This window comes from Cyprinus carpio, chromosome A17 (genome assembly GCF_018340385.1).
Source record: "Cyprinus carpio isolate SPL01 chromosome A17, ASM1834038v1, whole genome shotgun sequence".
NCBI lineage: Eukaryota > Metazoa > Chordata > Actinopteri > Cypriniformes > Cyprinidae > Cyprinus > Cyprinus carpio.
In genome coordinates, this window is record NC_056588.1 from 15484067 (window position 1) to 15503890 (window position 19824).

Consider the following 19824-nt stretch of genomic DNA (forward strand, 5'->3'; position numbering starts at 1 on the left):
CTTTATGTTAACACCTACACGGTCCCAGTCAATGTAGCATTGCAAGTCAATAATCGTCTGCTTATCCCAATAAAATGCTATTTATCTGGAGGTGGCACTGCCCTCTAGATTGGTAAACAGAGGGCAGCTGAGGGGGGTCCCAGGAGAGACTGTGGCTAACCAGAGCCATCTACCCATTACAATTAGTCCCAGCCCCCAACCCTCCACACTGAGCCTCCTGGCACAGCCTCCGCTCTGCCAGTTAGGCCGGCTTTAGCCACATCTGCGCTCCAGACTGGCCCAGCCATTTCCTCTGCAAATTAACGGCTTTATAATTTATCAAAAATGAAGATGCATGTGGGGCTAAATCAATGGGCCCCCACAAGGTCAATTAAGAGGCTCACCCAGCACTCCCCCCACTACAAAGCATGGCACCATCATGGCAGCTCGCACTGAAAACGGTACCTCACTGTCTGTTATGTAAAACATAAGGGCTGGAACAGTCATACAAGAACAACAATAAATGCATCTACATGTAAGGAATGATAAAAATTTACTGTCTGTGCAATTTCCAACAGTGAGCCTCTTTAATAATGGTGTGTATGTAGATTGACATGTTCTTTCTGCTAAGAGAGGAGGAGAGGAGGAGAACCCTAGGTGACCTCCATTAGGCTGATAGGGAAGACCAAAAGAGCATTACTCTCTTTCCTACCATCTGTCATAATGCATACAGCAAATAACATCAGTGAATGACAGTGAGGGAGGGAGAGAGAGAGAGTTAAGCTGTCTTTTTCACAACAAGTCAGATTTTTCAAGGACCTAAAGGCTCATTTAAAAACCAAAAGAAGGGAAAAGCTCAAGCAGCGGGGCCGCTTCTCAAAAGTGCTTCTTCATGAAATGGAGCGAATAATAGGCCGTGTTGGAGTCTGGAATGAGAGGGCTGATAAACACCTTCATAGTTTTTTTTCTCTTTTTTTTTTCTCAATAGACTAATCGCATTGAGATGCTCTTAATCTAATGGAAATCACACACTGAAAGCAGTGTGGAAGCGTTCGCAGTTGCCACAGTTCAATCTCTACGCAGTATTTACAGTGAAACGATTACATCAGTTCATTCTGCCCTTCCTCTGCTGCTGTTAACAACATTCATAAATCCCAGGTATCTCATTACTCAGTGCCATTAACATTCAAGACATTTACTTTTAAATAAAACAAATTGTCGTAGAACTTGGGAACAATGCGTTGAGGATGACTCGACGAGGCTTGACTCAACTAATGCACATTTCCTACAAGTAGACCTGGGTTCCAAGAAAAATACAGCTGTTTCTAGGATACGTAAATATGTGAAATGACAAAATAGATTGAGTAAACACTGGCCCACTCAGTGTAAGACAAGCCAGTCTATAGTCAACATGAATGAAGGACATAATGCAAACATGAATATGAAGTATTTCAGGGGAGGAGAAAAATGGGGCAGCTGTGGTTTACAGCCAAATGAGATACTACATAAACAACACCACCATAGATGCACTGCATCATCAGGCTTTTTTAGGTCTGGTTTTGTATTAAGCATGTTGCATGTAAGGGAGACAATAACTAGTGAAATATGATCCAACAGCCAGGTGTAAGGAGAGAAAGGAGGGGAAAAGGACATGGGGATGCTAAATCCATAAATTAATGCTAGACATCTGTTCAGCAATATGAAAGATTAGAGCAACAAATGTACTACAGCAGAGACTTTAGCTCTTGCTTAGAAAAACAGATCTAAAGCGTTTTCAGATTGTCGGCTGGAAAAAAAATTATACGATGAATCACTTGACAATCTTTTGGCATAAAAATGTATCATTTAGAACTGACTTGAATTGTGTCATTTCACTGGCAGAGTGATTTTGAAATCGAGAAGGTCTTTTATTAAACCACTTTGGCAACCACTTTTGAAAAGTGATCTGAGCGATGTCTTCATAGCGCAGGTTTTCTTTGCTTTGCTTTAATTGATGAAACCTGAATCTATGTGCAATAGCTGCCTCAGCACTTGAGCATGGAGCTAGTGCAACCATGAACCTCTGTCCTCGTCTACTATATTAGACATGCAAACTGGCTTCACCTGCCGCCCACCCCCACCTCATTCTTACAACAGCCCTGTGCCAGAGCTGTTCGGTCTCTCTATATGCAAATGATGGGGGAAACTGAACAAGGCTATTTTTCTTGAGATGCAAAGAGAGCACGTGACAAGGAAGATCATGCTGCCCATGGCTGAAGATAATTGGCTGCTTGTTTCTTCTAGAATTTGAATAGAAATTCATATTTGATTAAACACCCTATTTTGCAAATATTGAGAAGTTGTTGTTCAGGTCCCAACTGTGCAGGTGTGGAAGTATACTTACAGAAATAATAGATTCTCTCTGAACTGAAGAGTGCTTACTTGGTGAATTCAAGTTCATTAGGATGAACTATTTTGCCAGGTTAATTTTAATAAATTATGTAATAATTTAATGAATAAATTAAATAATGTAATATTTAATCTTAAGATTCAAAGGTTACTGTTTAAGAAAAACAAATACTTTATATTGAACATTTGGTTTTGTTCATTTTGACTTAATTCAAAGCTTATCAAAGATCTAGTAGCCATTTGGCTAAAGGTTAAAAAAAGGGAAAGCGATGAAAGAAAAGCAGCTACCTGCAAACACCTGTTCACACCAGAGAAACAGGATGAAAAGAAAAGACCTACTACCAGGCAACAGCTATCAGTGTACCTTTACCTAAAGCAAGCTGGTGGTGTTAAGAAATAGGCTTTGTTGTTTTCTTGAGCTCACATATAATGCAAAATAAAAGCAAATGAAGGAAAATTATTTTTCTCAACAGTAGGGACATTTTTACCCTTGTTGCCTTCACTTGACACCAAATAAGCACAAATCTTCCTAAATAAAGTGCTCCTCCACTGACAGGGATCTTTAACCATCCTTCTAACACAACTTTCTACGGCCTCTAAGCAAAGGATCCCACTTTTACTTCCTGGCTTTGAAATAATGATTTGCTTTGAGCATTTATGTACAAAGTCTTGCATGCGCTGTGATGAAAGAGGGGGTTTTATTGTGAGTCTCCCTGTGATAGTGTGAGAACAGAGAAGATGGGAGGTATCTTAGCCATGGCAGGGCCTTTCAGCACTTCTCCATATAGCAACACACTTAAAAGCCTCCATCCACTGAGCTCTTTTTAATCTTTGGACTGCTAGAGGAACACTGACTGTGAATGTGGCAGTTAATGGAGATTCATTGAAGTTAAGTTTACATCTTTCAATATCAGTCTGTCTTTCATATGGTATTTAAGCTGCACTCTCATCAGAACTGTCTATTTTTTTTAATCTAAACAAATAAAGATACAAAAAGCAAAATATGCTTTACTATTTTTTGAAAGGATATTGTACTTCCTGAATATGGAGAGATGTCAGACATGTCCTGAAGGTCTCCGCACTCTGACTTGATGAGGGACAAGGACAAACCTTCATTCCCTGGGTGTGTTGGTGAGATGGAACGATGGTGGCTGAGATGGTTGGACGACATCTTGGTCCGTAGAATGGTGGTCTCTCTGGACAGATCCAGAGACTCGGGAGAAGACCTATCCTTTCCTGGGTAAGGCCCTGTTGGGGCACCTAAAGGGCTTTGGAAAGGGTAGCCCATTAGAGGAAGGGGGAAAGGATGGCGGAAAGAGGGAGGACTAAAGCCCATTGTGGAAGATAAGTGTGAGGGGTGGAGGGAGGGATGGTGGTGACCCCCAGGTGTGGGAAGAGACCCAGTCTGATCTGAGGAGTTCTTTCTCACTACCAAAGGCAGGGCCTCCGTTTGGTCATTCGAGTTGGGCACCTGCATGTTAGCGAAAGTGTCCAGGGGATTAGGAATGATGACATCACCGAAACATTGCAAGCGCTGGTTGGCAGTATGGAAGTTTGGGTTTTCTCCATTGACTGTGAAACGATCAGGAGGCATCTGCAGGGGTTGGAAAACCTGAGGAACTGGGCGTGGAGGCTTAGCAAAGACCTTCACCACGGTGTCCACTACCTGGGACATTGCTGTATTGAGCTCTTGTTTTAGCGTCTCTGCTAGCTGTTTGCCCTCTGCATGCATGGAGATTGGTCCCTGGTTCTTTCCTCGTGAACCATCACGCTTGGGTTTGTCCCCCTCTGTCACCATGTTCTGCTCTCGAATAAGTGCGCATGCTCGATCCAAGAAGTGCCCTGGATCCACGTCAGACATCTCGTTGTCGGAGCGATCTGGGACAGAGTCATGGGCACGATTGTCCATTCTGTCAGAACGCATGCTGTCTTCAGAGATGTTTCCATCTTCGTCGTTCTCAGAATCAGTGCTATCGTAAATCTGGTAGAACTTCTCTTGCAGTTGCCGGAGCTGCTTCTGCATGTCCTCCAGCTGCAGTTTCAGTTGCCGGCGTTCTTCATGTTTCTGCTCTTTGCGCGCAGAGACGAGTTGCTGAAAACTCTGTTGCTGCTGCTGTGGCAGTTTCTGCTTGCGCTTGTTTTCCCGGTAGTTCTCACGAGGACTCGGGGGCTGGCCTGCCCCTTCGCGCTCATTATCACCTGCACGGAGCGTGACACTGGGAGAATGGCTCATCCCACGGATGATGTTCTCCACCCGGGCTCTTTTGGCCCTAAGATGCTCATCTGTTAGCCTCTCCATATCAAATTGGGTCATGGAGGGCCTGTTGAATGGTGAAAGGCACTCCTGAGGGCTGCCCCGTGAGGAATTGCTGCAAGCATCCTCTTGCTGGATCTCTGAACCAGTGCTCGAGAGGCCACTTCCCTGGAAATTAGTCTCACTGCCTCCATTTTTGGTCAAATTGTTTTTCAGAAGCTGGGAGATGATGGTTGCCCCCGGAAAGGGCATCAAAGCGTCTTCATAAGAGTTTGCCCTCTTCAACAGCTTGCGAAGAACGTTGGACTTCTCGCCGTCTGCGTGCTGCACCACAGAACACTCAACATCCTGCTCGGAGCCGTGGGGATTCATGGCACTAAAAAAGGTTGCTTTTCCTCGGGTGAAAACCTCAGATGCTTGCCCAACAGTCCTCTTCACTCCTATGTCAACTCTTCTTCTCTTGGTTTGTATGCTTAAGAGGGATGTGCTGTCATGGTCAGGCATCACTGGAACTGTTATTGTGCCATCTTTGAAAGCCTGTCATCTGGGCACAGCTCGAGAACCCTGGGAACCTAGCCAAAAATAAAGGACTGATGAATAATTTTCTTTATATGTCTCCAAGTTTCTTTTGACCAATGCTAAATGCAATTTGAAATAGATTAATGTTCTAGAGACACAGAATGTATTCAAAATATTTTAAGTCTGTCTATAGTTTATTTAATAGAAATTGACAACGAGGTTAACCGCAGAAAGTATATAATTAAGAACAGCTACAAACTTGTCATTAATATATATATATATATATATATATATATATATATATATATATATATATATATATATATATATATATATATATATATATATATATATATATATAAATAGGCCTATATCTATTTGAATGATCTATTAAAAAGATAATAAAAAAATCACACACACACACACACACACACACACACACACACACACACACACACACACACACACAAATGTCATACATAAATCTGTGTTAAGCTGTACTCCAAAACTAATTCACATGTAAGAACCAGTTAAAAATCACACTGCTGTGTTTAGCCAGACATGTCCTGACACTATTGTGCTCACATAGCAACTTGCAGGCTTTGTTCACTTTGGTAAGTTTTGAGGTACCCTTGCTTTCTGTCAGTAAAACTGCTAAAGTTGATATTTGCAAAGACACTTAGCGGCCTTAATGTTATCTTTTGGAGATTAGCAGGCATATCTGTTTCCCCATCTAATTAAAAACAAATCATGATACAACAAATATAATACACCACATAAATTAAATTATGGGTTAACAAAAACAGTTTGTGGTTGATCAAATGAAATAAAAGCAAACCCCTTTTCTGCATAATACATTGATTTAAGATCGGCCAACAGTATACATGGCGCGCAAATCAGTTGTTCAAAAGTTTGAGTTCTCCGTGCATAATAAAAAGGCAAATATGTAGCTTTGCTCGTTATGAATGTAACGCACTTTAAATAGACTAGACTATTTCATCTCGCACTGAGCATAAAGTGCACAGCTTTGCTAAGCAGGTATTGAATAACGCGACTGCTTCCTCCAAACATACAAATGAAATGTTATTGGGAAAAGAAAAAGTTCTGTAATATGAAGTGATAGTTTTCATTTTGTGCAGGACGGCCATGACAAAAAGTCGTTTGCAAATATCTAGAATAAATATCTAATATTCTTTGACATGCGCCATATAAGACGTATAACTTAAAACAATTGTTTTGCTGTAACTAAATATAGGTTAATATAGGTAAATATAGACCCTTGACAAGTTAAGACAACGAGGCAACAAAATCTGTTCATTTTAGACGTCTTTCACCTCATACGGCCATTGCGTCCTATATGCGCACCTCTTCTCTCCAAATATTTCAAGCTGGTCAACTTTATTCCAAAAAGTTGTGAGAAAGAAAATAAAATTCATAGTACATGTATGTGATCTCACGGTGTCTGTGTTTCAATTGCTGTGTAAAATAGCCAAAACATTTATATAGTCACCACCAAGGTCTCGGCTATTGCAGGTTGTTTTATTTTTTATTTTTTTGGTAACCTTTAAAGACCCAAGGACCCCCACTCAGTCTCTCAGCCAACCTACAGACCACTAAAAAAGCTAGATTTGATCAGTAACACATTTAGTAATTTTTTTTCAGTAACTTCCTATAAGAAACGTTAACTAACATTATATATTGTTTAAATATACTTTGCTAGAAAGTTCGACATTAATTTAATGTCATAAAATGTAAGAAAATTATATATATATAAAAAAACTTTCCCCCATCGGAGTCCTGATTGAAAATCCTGCCTTTAGAGGAACAGTGTAATACATTGCACCTCAAACCTAAAATATTTTATAAACAACCACGTGCTTGACATTCATTTAGACACGAAACATCTAAAACAGACTTCACGGCTTTATATAGCTACGCCGGCAATTCTTTCTTAAACATATGATTTTGATGTGCCCGTAAACTGAAGCAAAGCTTTGATGTATCTGGTTTTTACGTCAGAAAACGATGATGATGATGATGATGAAGTAACGCGTCAAGCTGGAGTGGCAGTAAGACTCAAAGGCTCAATGTAAGCTTAAATTCTTAAAAATAAAGGTTCATCAATGGTTCTTTGTGGTTTCAGCAAATAGCCACATTCTTATCAAGAACCATTATTTTGTACTTGGCAGTTTGGATGATTGATCAAAAAAGTTCTTCATATGGCATTATGTTCTTCACTTAACTGTCGCTGTTTCTCGGCTCTTTAAAGCGGTATAGTGAGGCTTTCTAAACAATTAATGAATAATTAGCTTCTTGTGAAACTTATAAGATTCTCCTATGACATCAGTCTGGAAACCCTTTTCTATCGAACCCTTTATTTTTACGCGATACCGTAAATTCAGCGAGCGCATCTATGTAAATGACGCGGTAATTTGTTATTGTCATAAAAACAACAGACGCCTGACAAAAAGCAAACGGAAGTAATAAAGATACAGAAAATGTAAAAACGGCACAAACCTCACAACAGACAGACTGTCCTATCGCGAAGAATAAACGGCAAGTTCAGAACTGAACGTAAATGTTTCGCGTCGCCTCTCCAAAGTCTACAAGCAATATTACAAGAGCGTCTTTATACTTACTTTAAAGAAAACGTAAGGATGCAATCCCTCCAAAATGACCTGGTTTTATGATAAAGTTAAAATAACAGCGACCGCAGAGCGTAAAGGATAAAGCGATAACAGCGCATCACATGAAAGTCATCGTAGTAGAACAAAACTCAGTGCGAGCGCAAATGACAAGGTTACTTACTCTGAAGATGAGAGCGAATTGAGCTTCTTCGCGACAGTGTAACAGAGAATACAGAGGGTTGTTCACCCCGTGATGAATATTGTAATTTCTCGGGACAAGCAAGAGCGAAGAGAGTGAGATAGAGAAAGAGCTCTTGTGCGCCGCTCCTCTCTCTGCATGCAAACTGTATGTCTCAGCGCACGCGGCCAGGAGGAGGCTGAGAGCGCGCGCTCGCACCAACAAGATTGACTTTAAGACGCGGCTGAAGGAAGCAGGAAGACGGCGCGTCATAATCATTGTGATGTAACGCTCCCACCTACCAATAAGAGCAGTCCGCTGGATTTAGAGGAATACAAAACAAGTGAAGTTGAAGACTCCGCTCGAGCAAAAGCGAATGATACGGCGACCTTTGTGGGATATCTGTAAGGATACGCACTCTTTAAACAATATGCTCTCTGTGTGGATTTTGTTAAAGTTATTCTTTTTAATATGTACAAGCGCTGTTTGTGCTGACTGAAATTTATACACTTCTTTATTGTAGATGCATGCTCATCATGATGCATTTGAAATATAAATCGCACCAATGTATACTATTAAGTGTACTTTATATTTTTTCCCCAGAAAATTAAATACAACATTTATTTTCTATTTACTCTCCTATTATTTCTGTATTATATCATCATGTAATTCATATATGCGAATAGTATATACATCACCATGTTTAAAAATAAGACCCAACTCGCAACATTCATGAAATGTGGTATGCAGGCCCCTAGAATTGGCCGCAGCCTCGACCTGGTGCGTGCCTGGGTTCGTGAAAATAGTTTCGCTTGCCAAGGTTGTCTTTGAGCTACATGGGCTTCTTTCTACTTAAGACCTTGCTCTTACTTTAGATACCTCCTCCTAGCCTCCACAGTTAAAAGAATGTTATAGAAGAATATACTGAAGCTCTGACGTTTTCTTTCTAATTGTTATGAATACGGTTAGACAGACTTATTCTTCCAGAGATAAAACCGTAAAATGATCCCCCCCAAAAAACGCATGGGAGATTCTTATTGTAAATTAGGGCATATATCCATCATGTGTGCTTTTATGTTCAGTCAAAAAATAACCAGTGTGATATAATGTATTCGGTCCATATCTTAATGAACATTTGACTGATATCTGTAATAGAATAGAAAAGTGTTGTCTGTCCTAAGTTTCTTTAGGTTTGATTTACGCACAGAAGATTTAAACGGACTGTTGCTGTGCAGCACACGTGAACATTGCCAATTAACTTGCATTTACATCTGTCTTGCTTATAGATTTGAATTACCACGCTAAAATAAAGTTCTGCTTTATGGAAGAAAAAAACAGGATTATTTGGACACATTATTTAGAGAGCCATTAGCCAATCAAATGTTGATTTCTCACCATCCTATCAGGTGCTTCAGCATGTAAGCAGATTTCTCAAAGCCTTAACCTACTTTTCTGTAGTCGCTGTTCCTGCTCTTTGTTGAAATTAAAATGTTTATTCAAAATTAATCGGTTTCCTCAGTAAATGTAAAAGTTTGTCCCCTCTTCCTTTTTTTTTTTAATTTTTTTTTGTGTGGTTTAAAGCCACTGCCTCGTGTTCTGTAGCAGCTCGCTTGAACGAAATGTGAAGTGACCCTGCAGAGTGTTGTGATTAATGATTAAAATATCTTTATTGATACAAAACAAATTATAGTATGCCAGCCTAGAATAAATCAAGCAGTTCATGTGATACCAGACACAATTAATTGCGGTTTTCTGAAAAAAATCCGCCATTGAAAAATCCTCCAAAGCACATTTCAGTTGTCTCATTCATTTCAAAGCATGTTTGGGCTGTCAGAGCAAAGGACAGGAGCGCAGCTGTTTGACCTATTAATGAGATTATTTACTGTAAGTGTTGATCAAAATTATTTAGTAAATTTGGGTTAGAAATGACATCTGCAAATACATTCAAAACAAAACTTTGTCTTTTCTTCTTCTTCTTCTTCTTCTTATTATTATTATTATCATTATACAATTTATTATTTACATTATTATTGTTTTCGATTATTATCCACATATGTTATTATGTAACCATTTTGCTATGTTAGATATTTTTAATAACGTGCATCCCCCGAGATGTTTACCTGATGGTGAGTATTTCCTCCCGACAGTATGCCTTCTTCAGCACTTACAAGCATTGACTGGGTTATGTGTTTTTATTTTTATTCATAACTTATATATATATATATATATATATATATATAAAATAAAACTTTCCTTCAAGTTTACAATAGGATTCACTCTCACAGCAACAAGCTCTTTTCTTTTCCTTGAACGAGGACAAAAGGAAAGGCGTGTTGTTCACTCAGTTTCCATGTCGCAAGCAAATGTTATTGTGAGTGAATAAACGACTGGGAAGGCAGGATTTTAGCTGCAATGAATATCTTTTCCAAAACAGGTGTTCCAACTTTTATTTTATTAGCATCTTTCCCCAAAGGCACGCTCGGAGTGCGAGCTTAGTGGAAAAATATATGACAACATAAAAGCAATAGTGTTTGGAGAAGGAAAACGCCTCTTAGGTGTAGAGGAAACCTGTTTATTAACACCGCCACCTCTGATCCCTCTGTCACCTTTCTGCTGGACACTCAGCCACTAAATGTCTTAGACTCGCTTGCATTTCGTGAGGGATAAAGACTAAGCACTTAAATATCATATCGAATATATAATAATAAATATAAGATGTCTGCGGAAAGTGATTGATTTCATTTTACGCAACAATTCTCAGTTTTCTATGCCACTGCCAAGTTGGACCACTGTTGCATTTAACTGTAGCTAGAAATAGAAAAATAACACATTTTCAAAGAGACTGGAAAAAAAAAATAAACGAAACTTTATCTCAACAAAATGATTTCACCGGTTTCTCGACGCCGTCTATTTGAAAGACAATGTGCTCACCTGCTCTTCCACAGTCCTTTTTTTCCCACTCAGCCCACAGATATTTCGAGAAAGGAAGGACTTAAAGAGATCAACATAAATTGCTCTTTTTAATTTAGTTTATTTATTTATTTATTTTGGAACAGGGCATAAGCTAAATTCCGATAGTATTGCAACTTTACTTGCTTTCTGCGTCTGAGTTTCAGCATCCATTCTCCTGCTTCAACGCTGCACTGAACAGCTACAGTTAAGCAGCTATCAGTTAGACTTCACCCTGTGCAAAGGCTCCATCTATCCACTGTGCGATTTATTTAATGACTTTCAGGAGGGTGACATTTTTAAAGTAATTTCCGTCATGTTCTAATTACGATTTCTTCTCACGCAATCCGAATTGTTTTTTGGCGCCCCTAGCGCATACACAATATATAGCTAAACATCAAGTAGCCTACCTTAACGATGTTCTAAAAATACGAACCGATTTGTTGTGTAAAATAATAATAATAACACGATAAATGATAACAGTAGGCTACTTGTGTTTGTTTATGTACACATGGAACGTGTTGCTATGGTTTCTCACGCAAAGTTTTTGTTGGCGAGCAAACTCTTAACTTGTAATAATTTTTTTGTGGTTAATGTTAGGTTGTTTAAAACGCTACTGAAACATATAAAAACGCTTGTAAAACGATACCTTTTGTTGTCACTTCCTGAATCCGAATCCGACCCCCCATCCACCCCCCCCCCCCCCCCCCCATAATTCGCACCGTGTTAGTAGACTTAATTCGAATAGAATTCGAATTATCTTATAATAGCCTATTATTATAATACCATATTATAATATATATTATTAATATCTTATAATATTATATTATCTTATCTTAAAAGTGAGATTTGAGAATTTAATTGTTTATGAAATTATTTTTGTGGGCTAAATATAGACAGATATTTTGCTTTTGAACTAGTAATGATAGGCTATTGGCCCCACAATGACTTATTTCCATCACTTTTTAGAAGAGGTGCATTTCAGTTGTATTACACACCTAATTGCAGTGGAAGCACCGTTTTTATTTATTTATTTGTTATTTTTAATGAACAGCTCAAACTAACCTTCTATTTTTTTTTTTTGTGGCAACATGTGGGTAGTTTTGCCAAAAGGCCATCCGGAAACACAGCTGACACAGAGGTGGATTTTTTTATTCTATTAAATGCGTTTTGCTCAGGATAAGTTTGTGTTCTGGTGTTTCCAAGATGTGTCAGTTATTCCCAGTAAGCTGGTGTGGTTTGTAGGCTATAACTTAAATCCATCCCACAGTTAGAGCGTACATTTATTCAAAGGACCAAAGTAGATGGCGCAAATAAATTAGCAATTCTGATGCAATATCAACAAACAAGGCAAAAAAGAAATCAACTGGGCTTCATATGTCACTTCTGTGGATTACAGATGTCCTGGGGGCTAGTGGTAAAGAGAGGATCAGTGGGATAGACTGCCAACAGATAAACAGTGCCTAATGCTGTGTGGACACTGACGTTGCCCTTTCATGCTGATCTGTGACCTGCTACCTGAACCCTAACGTGAGACACCACTGGAAAAACTGCTCTCAAATGTAGTTCAAAGCTCAAACAGACAAAAATCCTTGAGTACTCTCTTAAGTTTATGTACTCTGCAGGACATTTTGCAAGATTTTTGCCTACTGCTTACCCAGTCTATGTGCTGATATGACAGCAATTTTTGTTTCTTTGTCTCTAGTTGTAAAGCACTGCATAATTGTAATATTAGTCCTGTTCCATAATATTCTATCATGTCTCTGAACAGAACAGATAATACCCTCCACCTTACTAATCACGCTAAAATTGAAAGGCCATATGAAGCAAAGAGAATAGAAGGGGAGAGAGGTAATAAGACTAGATTACGGGTGGCAGCACACAAGAATAGATATAAAAAGGAGAATATTACTGCACTGTAAATGCTGTTGTGCACAAATTCAGTCAGCTTCCAGGGGCCATCAAGATTCAGGGAGTACCTATTATTCTACACATTAGCGCAGGCTAGCTAAAAGCTCTTATGCTTGAAGGGGTCTTGGAGGTCTTCAGGAAAAAGGATGTGGCACTAAGAGTGGGCAGTGTTTAAGAGACCCCTGGTACTCTGCAAAAATGGGAGGCTCTTGATGTGACAATGTGACATGCTGGATTCATTTACAAGACTGTCGGAGCAGGGAATCGAATATGGTATTGGGACGTGGAAACGATGTTACGACATGTAACCATTACTGTCACGCTGAAAAATAAGGAGGGAAAACAAAAGAACAGGCTGATGACAAGATGTGAGGTAACAGAATATAATGGCTTTAGAACATGTAAGGTGTTTAAAGTGTGGCTGGAGGCTGAGATATTGCCTCTAATGTGACCGAAGTAAGTTCAGGACTCTTATGGGACTGATGAACCCTGGTCTGTGCTATTAGATACCGGCTTAATTCTACACGATTATACCTACTGTTTACCAAAACTGTCCCTGGTAAACACTAACAATCAATGCTGTTTTGTGCCATGGACAGAGTGAAGCCTTAATGCAAACACTCTCTAGGTTGAAAGGTCACTTTGTTCAGCTAAACAAGTGACAGTAGGATCAAAATCAAGAGAGAGATCTTTATTAAACTGGCAATTTGTATATTAAAAACACCTAGATTGCAAAGAAACCCATATGATCTTTGCATATGGTTATTAAATCTACAGTGGAATAGAAAGTTTAAATTGCAGATTGTTTGGGTCTATAAATACTTGGGTCTTATAAATACAAAAAAAATGCAGCTAGACTCTTTAATGTCATTTTCAAAATACATTACTTTTATTATTATGCATCCTTTTTTCCAAAAACCAAATTCTCCCCTTTTTCTGTTTCTCTCAAGGCACACAAAACAATTTAGGAAGACTTTTAAAATTATTCATTTGTGCACCCTCCAAAAACAATCCAATGTTTTAACTGGTTGCATATTCCATAGTGCCCATATGCATTTATTCATTTCTCTGCTGTGTTTTTTCCCCTAAAATTCACTGCCGAGGTCTTAAACTTAACACGTAATTACACAATCGTGAGCCCTGCCTGTGATAAGCTTTTGAATGAATGAGTAGCCGCTGCGACTAAATTGCTCTCGCTCTCCTGCTCCCTCCTGTCGCGTCTGGCCGCTAGGTCAGGGTTTGAGGCGAGTTGGCAGTGCGGAGAGGACCAGGCCTGGCCCCGTGCCTCAGTGCCTGCGGGACCCTACCCAGACTGCCACGGCCTTCAGAATGAATAGAGGTCTTCAGACACCAGTGCAGTGAACTGAGGCAGCCTTTTCAGCAAACAATCCTATCTGCTTCCTCTCCACTCCAGTCGTCCTGCAACTTCACTGAACTCGTCCAGTTTGTCAGGGGGGCTTATTTTTGTTGTTTTATTTTCATGTTTCCCACTCTGCGAAGAAGAAGGAAAAAAAAAAGACCTAGAATGCTGGAAATGGCCCCAAAAATACTGAGGGGAGAGGACCTTTTGAAAGGGTTGTTGCATCATGGTGTTAGCCTTGATGAAATTTTCAGCTCATACATGTGCTTGTGCATCTGAATAAAGTCAAAATAAACATGTTGTGGCAATTTAATGGATTTTTTGAAAAGCAACTTTGCTTAAAAAAAGAGAAATTTATTTTTACGGTCGGATCTGTTTATCTACATGATATGGAAAATTATCAGGAAATCTGTTTGGTGAAATGTTTATTTCATAAGACAGGTTCAGTTGCATATTTGACTATGTTCAGAAACTTCAGTACTGTTCACATTAGAATAAAGAAAAGGAAGTGCTTGCTGGTCAAATGCTTCTGCCCTTTAAAATGATTTCTGGCTACACTGTGGTAACCGTATTTGAGAGTGTGCTATAGTAGTACTGTTTACATGAGCATAATCATCACAGATGATGTCACAATATATTGTTCTGTGTGCTATGAACACTTCAATAGCAAAAATGGATGACAGAGATCCAGAGAATGAATAATCATAAAACAATAGACAATTAGTGTTCATCCTTTGTTTTTTTTTTTTTTATCAAATTGGTGAATACATAAATCGCTACTGAGACGGTCCTTAGGATTTTTTCCCCCTGTATAAATGGGGATAAAGGATTAATTCGAACATCGAGAAAGTAGGCCAGTCATGGGCTCTACAGCAGCGCACTTAATGAAAATCAATTAGGATTATCTTTATCCCTCACTGAAATCATAATACTCTTTGACTCTTTCTTCCAATAAGCATGTAAGGAAAAGCCTTAGGCTGTTTGGACGGTAACAAGGATATTACCCTGACATAATAAAGTGAAAATAAGTAAATAATTACTAATTAGGGATATGCTCACTCTACCTGAATGAAATTTGTCTTGAAGGAGGACATGATACTTTACTTGCTGTACTGAGCATGAAACGGTTTATGTCTGATTATGTTAATGAAAGTACTAATATATCTATTTCTGACTCTGGATCAAATAATGCACTGTTTAAATTGCCTCAAGTGGAAATATATTTGATTAGGGGTGGAGCTACATCAGGTCACAGCTGTAAGCAACAATGTGTGCATTTTGTTTGCAGAAAAGGAGATTTATGCCCATTTGATGATGGATTAGAAAGTTAGAAATGTATAGGATTATTGTTATTGGAGTTAAATGAAAATTCTAGGTGCAGGCATTCATCACAAAAGACACACTTTATTTGTATTCATAGTATGCTAAATATGTATTGGTGTGAACTGGTGGTTGTAATTGGACAATGGTGTCCAATTTGGAAAAATCAAGCATTGATCTGGCATCAAAATAATTTATTTTATGAATAAAAATTATAGATCAGTATCAGATGCCTTTAAAAATGTCCACAGGAAAATAGTCAAAGGGAAAATCTAGGGAGATTTATTTAACTGCAAGGCTTCCAGGTTTTGTTCAGAGCGTGCTGCATTTATTTGGGTCATTTTCCATGGCTTGGTAAAACGGAGAGGTTTTTTTGGCCATCCATCCACCATATTAAGCACCCCACCTGCTGATGATTACCCATAAACACTTCTTTCTGCTGAGATGTACCTGGCAATTAGTCTTTGAAATGCCCCATGCTTGATTTACCTTAGCAGTACAGGTGAATGGCGATGCACTCAAACTGCTCAACCTCTGATGGTGCTTTGCGGTTTGTTTACAAGCCTTTTTTTTTTTTTTTGCTGCTGTAAAAAAAAAAAAAAAAAAAAAAAAAAAAAATGTGCACGGGAATTATTCTCCCAGAAGATTTGTTTCCATAATTACAATGTGATACTGACATTTCGAAAAATGCATAGAGGTCTGCTCAGAGCTGCCACACAAAATATAAATACGTGTTATTATAGTCTGTAATATGGCCTGCATCATAGATGTATAAGAAAAAAGAAGAAAAAAAAATGACAGTGCAGTTCTTCAAAGCAGCACTAGTTCAAAAACATCAATGAAACAGGATAAAACCATGTGGTCTTTTGCTGAACAGTGGTGTGGGCATGTACAGAAAGCAGGACATCTGGCTGGTGTACAGTGGCAACAGGTATTGTTGTTTTTGAATGGAATCTGTGTTAGTAGGCCTGAATGATTCACCTTTACGACTAGATACAAGATAAGAAATCTTTTAAGAATCATTAGATGTTTTTCTTTTTCAATAAATAAATAAATAAATAAATAAATAAATAAATAAATAAAATTAATGTGAAGATAAACTGATTTATTTAAATATTACTTACTAATATATAATTATATGATTGACAATGAGCCCTATAGCATTGAATTAATCAACTGATTGATCAGTTCATAACAATAAATTAAGTGATTTTGTCGTCTCAATTCAATAGCCTGCTGAACAACTTTAAGGGCCTCCGCTGTTCACAAAGTTTTTCTTCGTTTATTTGATTGGATCATCATACAGTGACATTATTATTATGACAATATCATATATAACGATGTATACTCAATTTTATTATGATAGGCACAGTTGGTAAATCTGTGTCTTTCAGTGATAATAGATGATAGAAAATGGGGAAGGGGGTTGATTAAGTGTGTGTTGTTCCTTATGTTAAGGTGATGTGTTGTTCTGCTCATTACCAATGTTTGACCATATGACACGCATCATCTGAGTGTAATGCATTATCCATGAGCTCAGCCTCTCCAAGGAGCCAATTGACTTTCTCAACCTGCTCCTTCTGGAGAAAAACAAACAACAGGTGCATGTACCCATGTCCTCCTCTCTTTCATGTCTTATTCTGTCTGCTGCCACCTTATGAGCATGAAAGGCCACATTGTTGCAGCAGCAAGGATGATTTGCAAGCTAATTTTTCAGAATATACTATATTTTGACATATTTTGAATTGCTCATGACTGATTGTTTCACTATTTGCCTTTAATCCTTTTATCTGAGGTTTAACTACTTGATCTTAACAAATTTCCTTCCCCTTCCATTTCTGTACACCGGATTTATGGGCTTGCAGACATGAATTTTGCCCAGGTATAAAATGAGACCCCCGAACCATAAAGCTGCATCCTTTTTTAAAGCTCTTAAAGACTTCCTAATAGGAAAAAGCGGTAATTTCTGCTATAAATCATGGCAGCACATGAGTGGAGGGCAGTGCGCACCTTGTCTGTGCACCACCGTGAAGCATTAAGTAAACCATAACATCCTACATATTGTGTGTCAGAGCCAGGAGAGGTCACTTCCGTTCGTCTGAGTGTGTGAGCGCGTGTCTAAGCTCTGTCTTCAAATGGGTCTGTCCACTTAGGCCATTTTGAGGAAGAGCTTTTTTCTCACTCTTATAGTGAGTACTTCCTGTCTGAAGAGCTAAATAGGGGAAGTGGTCATTTAACAGAAAGATGGGCTTCTCACTGTCTAATTTTGCAGTGCTTTGTCTGGAGTAGCACTGCTACCTGTGGACTAATCTTGGCTTGAAAAGTCTTGTGTTTTTAACAGAAAATATGTGAAGTCTCCCTTATTACTACAGTATGCTCTGATGCCTTATTCTGTACGTAAAGAGGTGTCACAAATCATCAAGTTTTTTGATGGATGAAAGTCAAAAGTCTTTAAAAAAGTTCCATGAGCCAGAACACTTTAATGTTTTGATTAAAAATCACGCCCCAAAACCCATGTGATATCTTTTGTTATAAGGTAAAAGGGCTAGAGTTTTTAAGATATTGTTGTCAATGTTGTTGAAAAAACTCAATTAAAGGTCAGTTCGGTTGTTCACATGACACTGTGTAGTTAAAGATTACGAGTTTGATAGTAGTAGGCCTGTTTAATATAAACATTTAATATAAAAAAAGTAAAATTATATTTATTTCTTTTTTAAAAACTGATTTATTATTTCAAATATTTCCTTAGTAGTACTAAAAATATCATTGACAGAAGAGTTACAAAAACTGGATTTTTTAAACGAAGCTCGCAGAACCTTCACAGCATCTAACTGGGAAAATGCATGCTGCAGAAAAAACGGACACAACAGAGTTCAGAAAAAAATCTTTAGCATTGAGTCGATCAAACTTTTGCCAGAGTGAGAATGATTTCACATTGTCCCCAAAGAGGAGATTTTCCCTTGATCCTTAACTATGGGTTGAGGACAGTCACTTATGTATGAAGTTGTGACAAGCCATAATCCCTGGTGATTCATATCTCATAAAATAGAACAGAGAGAAGAGGAATCAGTTTGGAGCATTGGCCCATCTGCCACAATCACCCCACTCCAAATGACTTGGCATCAGCATTCTTTTTCAGCTCACAAAGACACAGAAGTGCCCGATATCTTGACCCACTTCATTGGTTTGGCCTCTATGAGGATGTCAGCTTAAATGCACCAAAGAACCGATCACTGTTTGACTAAGGAGAGCCCGTTTTTGTTTCATACTTTGTTTTAAGACTCTGTGGAGAGGATGCAAGTGGAATGAAGAGAAGACAGGAAGGATGTTAAAGGGGATTATGTATGTATGGCATAATGGGCTAGCTTACTGAAACAGACACTAGCTTCTTTGGGTTCAGTCAGTCATGTATAATGGGGATGACATGCAGTTTATTTTGGATGATGAGGTAATTTCGAGTGGTGGTTTAAGAAAAGAACTGATAGATTGTGTAGTGATAACCTTTTAGTTCATCCTATTATGGGAAGTGTTGGGCGGTAAACACAGAGGAAGAATCTTGTGTCTTCCGATTATCGTCAACCGGGTATAATAGCCTATGTTATGTCATAAGAAAATAAAAGTTTGAAAAAACTAATAAACATGGTAATCCTTATTTTTCATCTCGTCTTTTCATCTTCATTCTGTACTATCTGACCACTGAATGTTTTATAATTCAACAGATAATTTTTCAATATTTAGGTGACCTCCTGAGCCTGACAGCAAATTTCACTATACATATTTGTGTGGTTAAGCACAAGCTAGTTTTAATAGTCATATTTTGATATAATAAGTAAACATCTGTCACATCAAAATCATTAAATGACACCAGGGAGACTCCGTGCATATGCCTCACATAATGCATCTAAATGAAACAATAAACATGCCTTACATAATGTATTTTCAACTTTTAGTCCCATACTGCATGCAATTTGTTGCTTCTTCCAGCAAACAATGCTTTAGGAATTCTCTTCTGTTCTGATTAAATGTGTATCTAAAAATGGTTATATATGCATTATAAGTGGTATTAGGAATATTAATTTAATCAATAAATTAAACATGTTAAACATATTTGTCAAAAAAGTCTACTGACAAAAATAAATGCTTATGCATATATCAAAACTTTATATTTAAAGTTAAAACTTTATATTTATATTTAAAACTTTATATTTACCTCCAAATATAATTTAACATAATATTTTCTCCATTTTATAAATTCTGTAAAATCTGTGTCAAGGATGCAAAGGATCTCTTGAGCAGAGCCAAAATGTTGCTTCTCAGCAAAGTAAATGGATTGTGCCAA

At 38.1% G+C, this 19824-nt stretch overlaps 1 protein-coding gene across 3 annotated transcripts in view; it reads right to left on the reverse strand.

The window, feature by feature from the left end:
• The window catches only part of LOC109108193 (prospero homeobox protein 1-like), a 31542-nt gene extending 23228 nt beyond the window's left edge, over positions 1-8314 (reverse strand). Inside the window, exons 1-2 of one of the 3 annotated variants that reach the window (XM_042774198.1) lie at positions 7949-8314; positions 3398-5193 (exon numbers count right to left, since the gene is read on the reverse strand). In XM_042774198.1, coding sequence (XP_042630132.1) covers positions 3398-5125 — 1728 coding nt within the window. In that variant the 5' untranslated portion in view covers positions 5126-5193; positions 7949-8314. The other 2 variants (XM_042774200.1, XM_042774199.1) reach the window with 2 other exon arrangements.
• Between the last annotated feature and the right edge of the window lie 11510 nt (positions 8315-19824).